Source organism: Haliotis cracherodii, unplaced genomic scaffold, assembly GCF_022045235.1.
Source record: "Haliotis cracherodii isolate W230 unplaced genomic scaffold, xgHalCrac1.p SCAF_17, whole genome shotgun sequence".
NCBI classification, from domain to species: Eukaryota; Metazoa; Mollusca; class Gastropoda; order Lepetellida; family Haliotidae; genus Haliotis; species Haliotis cracherodii.
Window position 1 is genome coordinate 20,141,618 of NW_027266272.1, and position 15,771 is coordinate 20,157,388.

Here is a 15,771-nt window from a genome sequence, read left to right on the forward strand (position 1 = left end):
TACAGCTGTGATAGTCTAAATGACACCTTGATATACAGCTGTGATAGTCTAAATGACGCCTTGATATACAGCTGTGGTAGTCTAAATGACGCCTTGATATACAGCTGTGATAGTCTAAATGACGCATTGATATACAGCTGTGATAGTCTAAATGGCGCCTTGATATACAGCTGTGATAGTCTAAATGACGCATTGATATACAGCTGTGATAGTCTAAATGACGCCTTGATATACAGCTGTGATAGTCTAAATGACGCCTTGATATACAGCTGTGATAGTCTAAATGACGCCTTGATATACATATTAGATGCAGTGTCGGACCCTTTTAATCCGAATTCCCCGGGAACAGCACCGTGCGGATTAACAAGTGTCCCTGTTTTTATCACATATATACTACAAGAATACCTGTAAAGATCGGGTTAGAATTGATCTTCAGCAACCCACGCTTGTAACAGGCCAACAGGTTTGTGTGGGCAGGATCGGTGACATTGGTTGATGTGTGTCATCGTATCCCAATTGCCTAGTTAGATGCTCATTATGTCAATCCCTGGATTGTCTGGTCTAAAGTTGATTATTTACAGACAGCCGTCATATAGCTGGAATTTGTATGATTGCGGCGCTAAATACCAAACAAACAAACTACAAGGACGGATGGCCATTCTATTTTGAAGGTACGAGGCTTTCAGAGATGAAAAGCAACGGCATGATATGCCATTTTTGCCATGTCCTTATCGTGGTTAGCAAATATCAATACCATGTGCCTAATCTGGGCGTTCAAATAAGAACACCATAAGGTCACGGGCACATTAAGACTGACATATGCTGCATCCGATCCGTTGGACTCCAAACATTGATAACGTCGTAAATATATTGGTTATTAACACACAATTCCTTCAGGCATGTTCTGCATGTCGATGGCCACGGGACAATGATCCTCAACTTGTCCCCAAGGTGTCACTTACATCTCAGATAACTAAGGGAGTTTCTTGATTTTAATACTGTCTATTTTATTATAGTAGCATGATATATTTTCCATGTGATTATAAAGATGACGCTACTCTTGGACTGATCGAGACATTTTAAAAAAAGAAGTTTTTATTCATTCGATCGATCGAGACTTTACTGTCGGATTGTTCATTGAGCACAGCCTCAATGGCGGCGTTCCTTGCACACACAGCTCCATAGTTTTCATGCAATCTGAAGGTACATTTTTTTCTATTTCAGCCTGAAGAGGTACATGACCTGATAGCGGCCATGACCATGGCTTCTGAAGCTATGGACACACGTGTTCTACAGATGCCTCTAAATTGATGGCCTTCTCGTACCTGAGACACACCTGACCTCGTTATGATATGAGTTGCTTGTGTTCTTGACTGCTTATGTCCGGTATAATAGGCTCTACGACTACACCCATATCGTGCTGGAAGATTATCGTCGACCAGCTCAACATTTATCTTCAATTAGAGGTCTGCAGACCATCTCAACAACGGTCTTCAACCTTCGTCCTCTGAGACAGAGAGTTTGACCATTTCAACGACCATCTTAACCTTCGTCCTCAATGAAATATCGTCAGACAATCTAAACCTTCGTCCTCAATGAAGTATCGTCAGACAATCTTAACCTTCGTCCTCAATGAAATATCGTCAGACAATCTTAACCTTCGTCCTCAGTGAAATATTGTCAGGCAATCTCAACCTTTGTCCTCAATGAAATATCGTCAGACCATCTTAACCTTCGTCCTCAATGAAATATCGTCAGACAATCTTAACCTTTGTCCTCAATGAAATATTGTCAGACAATCTCAACCTTCGCCCTCAATGAAATATCGTCAGACCATCTTAACCTTTGTCCTCAATGAAATATCGTCAGACAATCTTAACCATCGTCCTCAATGAAATATTGTCAGACAATCTCAACCTTCGTCCTCAATGAAATATCGTCAGACAATCTCAACCTTCGTCCTCAATGAAATATTGTCAGACAATCTTAACCTTCGTCCTCAATGAAATATTGTCAGACAATCTCAACCTTCGTCCTCAATGAGACAGATCGTTTGACCATCTCAACGATTATCTCATCTTTGTCTTCAATGACAGATCGTTAGACCATCTCAAAATGCATCTCATCGTTTGTCTTCGGTTCCAGATCGTTAGATCATCTCACACAGATCCTGGAGCAGCTTCAGGTGGCTTTGCTTCAGAACCACCTCCGCCCCCGACATCATCTTCAGCTCCGTGCTGTACCAGTTGTTGTTGAAGATCCCACAGAACGGCCACAGCTGCTTGCTGACGTCTACGTCCCTGAACGTGTACAACAACAGTGCTTGTGTGACGTCGATAATGTGGAGCTGGTTGGTATCGAAGTCCATCAGGAAGCCCACGTGGACGTCCAGGACACTGGTCAACTCCTCTGCAACCAGGGGTAGATGGTACAGAGTCTGTCGGTTATTCCTTGCCTGTGCACATACGTTCTTATGAACCGTACAGTACACTATCTGTAGAGTCCAGCCGTAGGGGCTATAGCCCACAATATAGGGGGTGTCCAATGCCACTCTCCTACCTAAGCCTGTCTCAAATATGGACCCCCACCATCTCTGTTTGACTTGACTTCTGCAGGTAACCTCCCAGTAACACTTTCCCTCCTCCCTTAGAGCCCCTGCCCCAACGGCCCCTGGGTAGGAGCGTAGCCTCAGTGTGCTGTCTGACGGCTGCTTGTGGGATGGCTTGTTGACCAGTAGAGTCCGGTCTCGCAAGCGGCACCAGTCCATGTTAAGAGTGTCCTCAGACAGGCGGATGTGTTGGCCTGGAAAACACACATCTCTTTCAAGGTTACAATATTCAAGACCTCAGTAAAGCTTTCAAAACGTTTTATGGTAAACACGCGGAGGGCGTTTCAAACTTTGACGCATCAGAGACAAAAATGATGTCCAGTGTTTTTTCCAGGTGAACAATTGACTTGTCTCTGCATGTGTTTGTGACGGGTGCCACCGGTGGGACAGGATACGCTCACCTTTTCGCGAACACCTGGTATCATAACTATTTGATAGTGATTCATAAACATTTGCTCATGACACAGTCGGAATCGTACAATCGACTCTGCTTTATGCAGAGACTTGTACTGGATATGGAAAGGGTTTTGTCGCTTTATTTCCTTGAGTGTATTTTATAAATCTAACCATGGGTGCATGCATATCACATAACTATTACTTGCCCGCTATTCACAGCCAGCAATATTCAAGCTTTATCAATGCGACCTGTAAATAATCAAGTTCGTAACCAGGCAACTAGTGTCCTATATTACGATTCGGGTTACGATGATAAGCAAACAACAAAGCCGCCGGGTCTTGACCACCGATCCGGGGCGGTGGGATAGCCGAGTGGTTAAAGTTGTCACTCGTCAGGCCCCGGTTTGATTTTGTTGGAATATTGCTTAAAGTGGTGTAAAACCTCACTGACTCACTGACCGTGGGTTTCAGTTGGTAGGCGTCTATCATTTGCATCACTTAGGACACACCGTGATGTAACTGAAATACTGTTCCTAGCGAAAATATACCAAACTCACTCACTCACTCGTTGCGTCTGGATGTTATATGGCCTCTATTGTGTGACAGGTTGGTTGGTTGGTTTGTTGTTTAACGCCGCACTCAGCAATATTCCAGCTATATGACGGCGGTCTGTAAATAATCGAGTCTGGAACAGACAATCCAGTGATTGATTTCATGAGCATCGATTCACGCAATTGGGATAATATGACATGCATCAACCAAGTCAGCGAGCCTGACCACTCGATCTCGTTAGTCGCCCCCTCCGACAAGCATGGTCACCTTTACGGCAAGCCTGGGTTGCTGAAGACCTTTTCTACCCCGGAATTTTCACGGGTCGTTTGGGACAGGATTAGGTCCATTAGATCACTTACATCTGATGACCAGGAAGTCCCATATATCCGAGTCTCCCAACTGCGGCTGTGCGATGTAAATAGTTCTATCCCGACCTTCACCTGAAACAGAGTGAGTGAGTTAAAAGTCAGCTGTTGATATTATGAGCAACGATTCACACTGTGAGGAACGATGCCATACTTCGTCACCGATCGTCTATCAATGTAAGACCACGTTTTTCAAAGTATATTTATTTCTGCCACTTTTTTAATGATAGAATATCTGTTGTTTTATATCTTGGCTAAATGTATCAATAATCGCCAACACTTGTAGGGATGATGTAAGTCCTGGTAGGGTCCATGCAGGTAGCAAAAGCACCGTAAGTCCCCATGGTCCCTAGTGTGGGGATCTACTTCCAGTTGCTGGCGATGTATAGCCCGTTTGTATCATGTATTGTTATGTAAAGTGCTATCCTTTTTATTATTATCCCTATTATTCTGTAAAAAGGCTAGTTATTTTCCTGTCCTTCGTTGGCAGGTTTTTCACATAGTCTAAATGTATTTGGTATGTTTAACCCTTGATTGTCACGATATGGCTGAAATTTTGCCGATGTGATTTTAAATAACTCACTCACCACTCGGTAATCAGCGAAGTCGGTTCTTATCCCATATACAGTCAAGTCTCGTTAATCCGACACTCGTTTATCCGACACTCGGCTTTATCCGACACAAATGATGGGAACCGATTTAATCAGTGCTATTTAGACCCGTTAATCCGACAGTCTCGCACTCCGACTCCGACACACCTAATTGGCAACGAATTGCTGAAACCACTCATTAATCAGTCTCGTTAATCCGACACAGTGATCAGCGTACTCCATGTTCATTTGCCCGCGAGTACACAGCCCCGTGTTTTGTAGCGAGACGAGTCAGTATATTAGTGTACTTATAAACTAGTGTTCAACAATGTGTCTATTCATAGAATTATGTAATAATTAGTTTATATCATGCTTTGTTTGTCTTTTCTTATTTTTTAACACCACACTCAGCAATATTCCAGCTATATGAAAGCGGTCTGTAAATAATCGAGTCTGGACCAGACAGTCAGTGATTGACATCATGAGCATCGATCTTAGCAACATCCAAGTCAGCGAGCCTGACCACCCGATCCCTTCAGTCGCTCACGCATTGCAACAAGTCGGGTAGCATTGCTAAATAATATCATTCGGGCATTAAACAAAGCTATGGTTGTGAAATGGTCCAGGGTATTTAATAGAAAGGAGATAAAACTCTGGATAATCGAGGATGATTCTTGGTGTTTCCCTCTGTAATATATCATAACTGTAGACCTCAAACAATAAAAGACCTGTGAAGATCCCGGGTAGAATAGGTCTTCAGCAACCCATGCTTGCCATAAGAGGCGACCATGCTTGTCGGAGGGGGCGACTAACGGGATCGAGTGGTCAGGCTCGCTGACTTGGTTGATGCATGTCATATTATCCCAATTGCGTGAATCGATGCTCATGAAATCAATCACTGGATTGTCTGTTCCAGACTCGATTATTTACAGACCGCCGTCATATAGCTGGATCATTGGTGAGTGTGGCGTTAAACAATAAACAAACAAACAATAAAAAGCCATCGTTCGTCAGATCTTACTATTTCAAGTTAACAATGTGAGGAAAGTTGAAAGTTATTTTAAAACAACCACAGTCAACTGAATATGAGCCATGTACCTCTGTCATCCCTACATCGAAAACTGAACACGTCCTGTGCAAGCTTCATGTGGGCAATCGTCAGCTTGGCTCGGTACTTGACGTCACGAGGCGGGGTAAACTTAACCTGGTATCCTACTCTTCGACTTTCTCCATGGGATCGAAGACACATGATGCGAGCGCTGTTTTGTGGATCACATCGTTCTACCTTCACCCCGATCTTGGGTACTTCCGCTGCCGCCATTTTGTTTATTTCATTGATGAACTTGACTTCCATTATGTTAGCCTCGTGGCCCGGATGTGCATCGACTACCTCGACGACTGGTTGCCATGTGTGTGGGTTGGTACAGGTTTCAATAATATCGCCAAATTTGATAATACTGGTTTTGATGCTGTCCAGACGGCTGGAATCCATCTGAAAGTCCTTCTCAACGCAGTGCAGTTCAACACTATTTTCTTGCAGTTTGACCATCGTGCCCTGTTCAAACAGAGAACATCAGCTACAAACTTGTTTTCGTTGTTGTTTAAAGCACAGCAATATTCCAGCTATATGACGGCGGTCATCACGGAGGACGCTCGTCACGCCGAAGGCCCGTGTTCGTTTCGACACATGGGTACAATGTGTGAAGCCTATTTTTTGTGTCGCCCGCAGCTTGAATATTGCTTAAAGCCGCGTTAAACAATACTCCCTCACACGTATTATTCCAAACTCCCCAAAATATTGAACTGTAGACCATGCCTTTCCCAGGTTACCAACTCCCGCAGTAGTATTCAACACCGACTGTCCAGTATAGAATACCCGAGTATACTCGACTTTACCCGAGTATACCCGAGTATACCCGAAGTGCCCAAATGTCCTCTCTGTCATCGTAACCCGGTGATGAAGGACGTTGCTGATTGCGTTAAACGACAAACAAAACCTTACTCCTACGACGTCGAGGATGAGGACGAGGACGAGGACGACGACAACTGCTGCTGCTATTACTATTATCTAACTAAACGTATGAACATCCCGTCTATCTCTCAAACCTACACCAACCCCTGGATCTATTCCAGCGGTTCTCGTGATCTCAAATTACGCGTCCTTGATTTTCATTAACATTTTACTGACCAATCTAACGTCGAGATAAGGAAATGGGTGAAGGAAGGGGACATGGAGACCAAAAAAAAATAATTGTGCTTCTTACTTCTGCGTATGATTCAATTTTCAATGTTGAATTCCTCGCAAACTCTATCGTAATCAATGTTACTGGCCGCCATGTTGTTTATATCGCCAAGACAAACAGGCTGGTTTGTAACTCGCATTCTGATTGGTCCGTTAGCGTAGCAAATCAAATTGGCTAATGAAAATCAAGGGCGGGTAATTCAAGATTGCGAGAACCACGGGAATGGATCCAGGAGTTAGAGTAGGTTTTCTGACATGCGATTCCTGGAGATATGGAGGATGACATACACATTTAATGACACTCACCTCGAGCACAGAGCTGAGTTCCATAAACTCCGCATAGCTACAGACAGAGAGAGCCTGGTTGGCAAACTCAACTACTTCCAACATCCGCTTCTCTGACGATTTCGTTTCTGATTTGGCGCCTTCGAAATCAGCACGTTCTCTCTGTATGATGTCATCAACAGTTGTGATGATGGCATCCCGCCTCGATTTCAAAGCCTCCATTAAACTTTCAAATACCTGGCGACGAAATAAAGATTTTGACAACGACAAAAGCAATGGCGGATGTGACACCGGAGTTGAAATTGGAAAACGTGTCTTCATGTAGCAATTCTGAGGCAGAACAATGCTTGATAAAAGCTTTACCATGACTAAGTTGTATGTGGATACCCTACTCAGACACAGTATACTGACTCCGAGCCGACCAGTCCTTGTTTTAGCCCCTTAATGTCGAGCACCTGAGAACGAACCCCCAACCTTCCGCTCTCCGGGCGGATGCTCTACCACTAGACCACGGAGGCGGTTTATGATAAAAGAAAGTGGATCGGGGCATGAGAGTTGCTGTTGAGGTGATAATTACGTGTATTACAATGGGTGATCAACCCGCAACATTTATTGATGATGGACCACGCCGTGAAAACCTTGAGCAAACGCCCCTTTGATCTGAGTCTGGAGCACACTACCGAAGCTATATGTGAGTGAGTGAGCTTGGTTTTACGCCGCTTTTACCAATATCCCAGCAATATCATGGGCTTCACACATTGTACCCATGAAGGGAATTGAACCCGGGTTCCTGGCTTGGCGAGCAAACGCTTTAACCAATAGGCTACACAACCGCCCCCTTAACGCTGCATGTGGTGTGAATGGTGAAGGGACCGACATCTGATATTCAGACGGGAGGATGGTGGCATTTCAAAAAAATCTGTTTCAGAAAAATAATTAAAATAACAATATATCGAGTGCAGTCTTGGTGGTAGAAGCAATTATACCTTGTACAATAATGTATAGATAAAGTAAGACAAGTTCTATGGATGAACAACTTCTTTATTACAATTAGTGCGACGTTTCGGTGTAGATCCTAACACCTTTATTATCTCTTGCTTGATAAAGGTGTTGGGATTTATACCGAAACGTCGCACTAATTGTAATAAAGAAGTTGTTCAACCATAGAACTTGTCTCACTTCATCGGGCGGTAGGGTAGCCTAGTGGTTAAAGCGTTCGCTCGTCACGCCGAAGACCCGGGTTCGATTCCCCACATGGGTACAATGTGTGAAGCCTATTTCTGGTGACCCCCGCCGTGATATTGCTGGAATATTGCTAAAAGCGGCGTAAAACCATACTCACTCACTCACTCTTACTTCATCAAACCAACTTCTAAATGCCACTTAAAGATGTTAATGTATAGATTAGCGCAGAGACTGAATTCCCCTCCCCCGTGTCCAACAAAAATCATTGTCCATGCAGTCTAGTGCTGACCTTTCTGATGTCTGACTTGATGTCGGCTTCGCGACCCTCCAGCCGCTTCAGTTGACGTTCAGAGACAATGAGGCCTTCCTTAGCGTTCCGAAGCCTCATGCACAGCCGATCGATCAGGGCCCGGGCTCGCCCCGTCTGGTCCGTGTACACCTCTTGCACCTTACCTAGGCAGTAAACAATACTTGGTAGAATGAGTGAGTGGCTATGTGAATGAATGAATGGATGGATGGATGGATGGATGAATGAAAGAATTAGTGGCTGTGTGGATGAATGAGTGGCTATGTGAATGAATGAATGGATGGATGAATGAATTAGTGGCTGTGTGGATGAATGAGTGGCTATGTGAATGAATGAATGGCTTTGTGAATGAATGAATGAGCGGTTGTGTGAATGAATGAGCGGTTGTGTGAATGAATGAATGAATGAACGGTTGTGTGGATGAATGAATGAGCAGTTGTATGAATGAATGAATGAGCGGTTGTGTGAATGAATAAATGAGCGGTTGTGTGAATGAATGAATGAATGAGCGGTCGTGTGAATGAATGAATGAGCGGTTGTGTGAATGAATGAATGAATGAGCGGTTGTGTGGATGAATGAATGAGCGGTTGTGTGGATGAATGAATGACTGACTATGTGAATGGATGAATGAGCGGTTGTGTGAGTCATTGCGTAAAGGGTGGTATGTGTGAAAGTCAATAAAGAAATAACTATGTCAGTAAATGAATAATTGAATGCATTAGTGGCTGTGTGGATGAATGAATGAATGAATGAGCGGATGTGTGGATGAATGAATGAGCGGTTGTGTGGATGGATGAATGAGCGGTTGTGTGGATGAATGAATGAGCGTTTGTTTGGATGAATGAATGAGCGGTTTTGTGGATGAATGAATGAGCGGTTGTGTGGATGAATGAATGAGCGGTTTTGTGGATGAAAGAATGAGCGGTTGTATGGATGAATGAATGAGCGGTTGTGTGGATGAATAAATGAGCGGTTGTGTGGATGAATGAATGTGCGGTTGTGTGAATGAATGAATGAGCGGTAATGTGAATGAATGAATGAGCGGTTGTGTGGATGAATGAATGAGCGGCTTTGTGAATGAATGAATGAGCGGCTTTGTGAATGAATGAATGAACGGCTGTAGGAATGAATGAGCGGTTGTCTGAATGAATGAACGAGCGGTTGTGTGGATGAACGAATGAGCGGTTGTGTGGATGAATGAATGAGCGGTAGTGTAGATGAATGAATGAGCGGTTGTGTGGATGAATGAATGAGCGTTTGTGTGGATGAATGAATGAGCGGTTGTGTGAATGAATGAATTAGCGATTGTGTGAATGAATGAATGAGCGTTTGTGTGGATGTATGAATGAGCGGTTGTATGAATGAATGAATTAGCGATTGTGTGAATGAATGAATGAGCGTTTGTGTGGATGTATGAATGAACGGTTGTGTGAATGAATGAATGAGAGGTTGTGTGAATGAATGAATGAGTGGCAATGTGAATGAATGAATGAATGACCGGTTGTGTGAATGAATGTATGACTGACTATGTGAATGGATGAATTAGTCGTTGTGTGAGTCATTGCGTAAAGGGTGGTATGTGTGAAAGTCAATAAAGAAATAACTATGGGAGTGAATGAGTGGTTGTGTGCGTGTCAAAAAATGAGTGACTGCCTGAATGAATGAGTGGTTTTGTGAGCAGCAGCATACGCCAATGAATATATGGTTGAAAACAAGTTGTATGTGTGCGTACAATAATGAGAGGCAGTGTGTGTGTGTCAGTGAATGGGTAGCTGTTTGAGAGGTTCAATGAATGGGTAGCTGTGTGAGGTAGTGAGCCAGTCAATAAGGTCATTAGGTTGACTATCTATATGTGTAATTACCAATACAGTGACCCTCTCTCTCCGTGTGAGAGACGAGGGCACATGATGCACAAATAGCACATCTACACGTGTCGCTGAGGCAGAATAGGTCCAGAGGCTGACCAACATGGACGTCACACATGTCTTCCTTCGTGAACATCTCCGACGGCGATTTCAGGAACTCGCCAATACTGAGAAGCCTGTGTGACTGCAGTTGCACGAACTGCTTGTGAGCTTTGAAACCCTCCTTACAAATGAAGTGATGACACTCCACACAGCGATGTGTCGCCCGTTTGCTATCATCACAGTCAGTACAATGCACTGTTCGGGAGTTCTCAACCTTCGCCAGTGTAAGGAGCTTCATGGCTACGTAGTTGATTGGGAACGTAGCCGAGACGCTGTCGTGGACGTCCCATGTTGCACTGCACAGTTGACACGTGATTCCGGTCGCTGCCCAGTCCCATCCGAGCTCCAGACACCCCAGACAGTAGGAGTGCAGACAGGGCAGGAGTCGAGGGCACCTGTTGCCCTGACCGTATTGCTTTCCACAGAGACGACATTGTAAGTAGCGTTCCGGTATCGCCTCCTCGTTGTCAGACCCATTATCGTTCATAGTGGTTCCTGAAAATAGTTTTAATCGGCAATAATGATTCGATTTCCCACATGGGTACAACGGGCCGTCATATTGCTGGAACATTGCTATAAGCGGCACAAAACACAACTAACTCACCTACGCTGGGTTTAACGCCGTTTTAACAGTATTTGATGAAATCCGCTGGCATGGTGATGAAAACCATGGATAATAATTATTAGGATTATAGGATCCTAGCATGTTTAAGGGAAGTAACTTTTCACCATGAATTGGGGCGCCGTCGACGACCCGATCACCCCTGCTAGACAGACTTTATTATCGGTCAGTGATACCCTACCCTTTCACGCCGAGCCATGATATAACGGTTAGATCTGTAATGTAATTCTGTTAAGTCAAAGTCAATAATATATGTATTCTAGTGCATTGTTATTTTCAGAGGCAATACACATCACTCTCTCTATCTTATTAGACCTCTGTGTTCTAGTGGCAGAGCGTCCGCCAGGAGAGCGGAAGGTCCAGGGTTCGATCACCGGCCGCGTCATACCAAAAGACGTTAAAAGATGGTACTTGTTGTTACCCTGTCTGGCGCTCGGTATTAAGGGTCTTAAACAAGGACTGGTCGGCTCGGAGTCAGTATGCTGTGTCTGAGTAGGGTATTCATATTAAACTGCGGCATGGTATCTCAGTGGGCGAGCGCGTTAAAACAGGCATCAGTCCGGACTAGTACAAGCAGCCACACACACGTGGATGCAAGTCGCTATATAAGTGCAATAATCTTGGACGCGACGTTAAACCCCATTTCACCTCACCCATATCTATTGAACTAATGTTCAATCAGGATTATGTTTTCTAATATTGATAGCAGGTTGTCAACTTAATGTGTGAGGAAAGCCTGAAATGATGCAGGTCTCAGACGTTTGTTTACCACTTCGGTGAAACCCACTAGCACGGGTATGGTGCTGATGAACACAGAAACATAATCAGGGCGAACAGAGATTCGAACCCACAATCATAGGTTTCTGGCGTGTCCAAGGACGCAACTCTGCACAGTTAATCACGGCGCCTTAGACAACTGGGCCACCCGTGCCCCCGTTTTAGGCTTAGAACAACGTTAATTGAACATGTCTAGCCAATATAATGTTTTGAAAAGGCTAATGCTAAGCAGGTTACGGGAAGCGTTTATCGGTGATTTGAACTTCGCAAGCCTTTGACCAAAGATGATATTCTTATGACATTGCCAGTAGGCCAAAAAGGACCGCCATCCCACCTCGTTGAATTTCACATTGTTATTTAGGATATACGCAGTTGACACATATCAACAACAGAGACAGTTTCAGGATTTCAAAATAGGGATGGCGGTACACACTGCGAAACTTATAAAAATGAATTAAAAACAGGAGAAAAGGAGATAATCGACCTACCTGTGTCAAGTGCTGTATAAGTATCATCACACAAACTCATGCGTTTCGTAAGTGTGTATCTGTGAATCTTGATAGCCTGCCTCTCGAGTGATACCACACACACTGTCGGCGATAGTTCGGCGTCTGGTGAAAGATAACGTGTGATATGGCATTGTCAAGAACGTGTTTTATCTCCTACTTCAGGTGGCCACAAGTGAAGCAAGACAAATCGAGTTGAGATCGTAGCTTAGTATTGTCATAACATGTTGGTTTATCAACAACGAGGCGATCGAGTTGAAATCGTAGTTTAGCATTGTCATAACATGTTGGTTTATCAACAGCGGAGACAAGTAGTGCGATGAGATGAGAGGAAGTGAGTGGATATGTTGTATACTGTGGATGTATACTGACCGCCTCCGTGGTCTAGTGGTAGAGCGTCCGCCCGGAGAGCGGAAGGTCCGGGGTTCGATCCCCGGCCGCATCATACCAAAAGACGTCAAAAGATGGTACTTGTTGTTACCCTGTCTGGCGCTCGGCATTAAGGGGCTAAAACAAGGACTGGTCGGCTCGGTGTCAGTATACGTTGTCTGAGTGGGGTATTCATGTTAAACTGCGGCATGGTATCATGAATACCCCACTCAGACAAAGTATACTGACTCCGAGCCGACCAGTCCTTGTTCTAGCCCCTTAAAGCCGAGCGCCATATAGCTGCCGTGGCAGATCAGATTCGAACCTCTTGAACAGACTAGTGTGTCATCATGGGATGTGGAATTTCCGCTTCGTTGGTGTAATGGCTCCCGGAGAAAGAAAAGCAGTGTGGGAGATATCAGGAGCAGGGTCAAAGTGTAAAGGTCAAATAAAGGTCAAAATGTAAAATATTGTAAAAAAACGGGAACATGTGTGTTCAGTCCAACTACTAACAACTCATACACCAAATGTCATTACATTTTTTAAACAGAATGGTCTTAGAAATGACCGTCAAAAGTTTATTTTTGCAGTGTGGTCGAAGTGCTCGGGTAAAATAAGTTTAAAATGTAAGATATCGCCACGAAAAAAGGGAAAAAATGTCTGGATCTGCTGTACTCAATTTAATTACACTTTGGTCATAAATTGGCTGTTTGATATTATGGCTTTTCAATAGGCCATAAGTTTCCGCTTAATTGATCCAGAGGTTTCTGAGAAGACGGGCAAACATACTAGGATGTAAGATCACTTGACATTTCAGTCAGGCGAGAAAAAAATCGGAATAGCATACAGCAAGCACATGACTAATTCAGGCATATTTCTTTGAAGTTAGAGACCTTGATACTGAGAACAAAGAGGTGGCAGGCTGTGGTTTCCATGACGACATGATGTCGTGCCAACATAAGAATCACAACAACCAACGACACAATGGTTGACAACATAAACCTCAGACTGTAGAGTGATGATGTATGTTTATTGGGTTATATATGTTTTTAATCTTCCCGGCCATGACCCAAGTGAACAAACGTTAAACATAAAAGTCTTTTCGACAGAAATGAATAAAGACAAATAATTCCGAAAAATATTTTGGCATTGGGGAAGCCTGTGTTCAGTAATTTATACGCAAACTGGAGTGGGGCATCGGCCCATATATATGATATGGTCCACCGCAGTATATATTGTATAACGAATGCAATCACTGCGGGAGCGGTCTGGTAGCCTAGTGGTTAAAGCGTTCGCTCGCCACGCTAAAGACCCGGGTACGATTCCCGACATGGGTACAATGTGTGAAGCCCATTTCTGGTGCTAAAAGCGGCGTAAAACCATATTCACTCACTCACTCACTTAATCACTGCGCTGGTACATTTCTCTTAAACAAGCATTTCGTTGTAAATATGTACTAAAGAAAAAAAGGTAACTGTGCTTCATAGAAAGTGGTTATGTTATTGAAAATAGCAGCAAAATATTTGGTCATTCGTCTGATTAATGTTTTATCCTAACAAATTCATTTCCAAAACCCATTCCTGGTAACAGGAGACGGAGCGGGCGGGGGGGCTCTAGAAGAGGGATCATGTAACAAGTTAATTAACAATTTCTATATCAGGTGTGACCACCATTTGCGTGGATACAGGCGAGGCTGCGTTGGCGCATTGAAGAGACCAGATGATTGGAAACAGTCTGGGGGATGTTGTTCCACGTGTCAACCACTGATTGGTCCAATTGAGCAAGCGTCACCGGCTGGTTCTGGTCCTGTCGTAGACATCGTTCCACCCATATCCCAGAAATGTTCAATGGGGAAGAGGTCTGGAGAATCAGCCGGCCATGACGGTACAGTCATGTTATGCTGCCTCAAAACGTGCAACGTGTGGGCTGGCATTATCTTGCCGCATCGTGACGTCACGTCCCTGTATTTTGCACAAAGGATAGAAAATGATCTCGAACGATGTCATCCCGGTAGCGTTCGCCATTCAAAATTGCCATAAACCATGACGAATCGTGTTTCTTTATGAGTTGTGATGCCACCATCCTCACCCGTCCCCCATGACACCCCACAAACTGACTTAACGTCAGGGCCGGCCGTTGTGCTACCTACGGTTCTGCCGCTCGGAATTGTCCGAGCTAGTAATGTGGCAGTTTGGTGTCGATTCCGTAGATGCACCAACCAAATACGGTTGTGTTGTAGACGTCACGTCACACAGCCCGCGACAAGTCATGAATGTTGCCCTGTTGTCTGTATCGTCTCCAGAGAGATGATATTATGTTTCAATGAACATTAAAATGTCTGGCAATTTAGTTTTCCGTCTTACGTCTTCTTGAAGACATTCGGAAGACATTCAGGTCGATTCTCTATGTATTGTAATAAATAAATATATATTCCTTCAGAAGCATCCCTAGCACTGTCACATCACAGCCAACGTCAATAAACCGTCGTCTTTATCTTAGAGCATAATGAGGTAATATTTTTATATTTGTTGATCAATAATTAATGTGAGGAGAAAGCACGAAGTGACGCAGGTCTCAGACGTTTACCACTTCCGTGAAAACCACGAGCAGGGATATGATGCTGTGCTGACAAAGCTAGAAGCATACACAGGGCAAACCGGGATGCGAACCCACAATCATAGGTTTCTGGCGTGGCCAAGGGACGCAACTCTGCACAACGAATTGTGGCACCTTAAACGACTGGGCCATCCGTGCTTCCACGAAGAGGTTGTGATACACATGATCATCATGTTAAAGTTTGCCATACGTACACTGCGAGTAAGAAAATGGGTTAACATACAGTCAAACTGTGTGTAACATATTCCATGGGACATTATACCTTATCGTTATCAGCATTATTGTCTTAAAGGGGCCGTGGGGTAGCCCAGTGGTTAAAGAATTCGCTCGTAGCGCCGAAGAGCCTGGTTCGATTCCCACATTGGTACAATGTGAGAAGCCCA

General features: G+C 44.1%; 1 protein-coding gene across 1 annotated transcript; it reads right to left on the minus strand.

Moving 5' to 3' along the window:
- Positions 1–1,058: 1,058 nt before the first annotated feature.
- Positions 1,059–14,666, minus strand: LOC139464668 (uncharacterized). Its single transcript, XM_071246190.1, has 8 exons — positions 14,564–14,666; positions 12,386–12,508; positions 10,394–10,993; positions 8,513–8,676; positions 7,060–7,275; positions 5,610–6,066; positions 3,916–3,996; positions 1,059–2,802 (listed from the first exon to the last, which is right to left on the minus strand). Exons 1-8 carry the CDS (start codon positions 14,664–14,666, stop codon positions 2,150–2,152), a joined length of 2,397 nt encoding a protein of 798 aa, XP_071102291.1. The 3' UTR covers positions 1,059–2,149.
- Between the last annotated feature and the right edge of the window lie 1,105 nt (positions 14,667–15,771).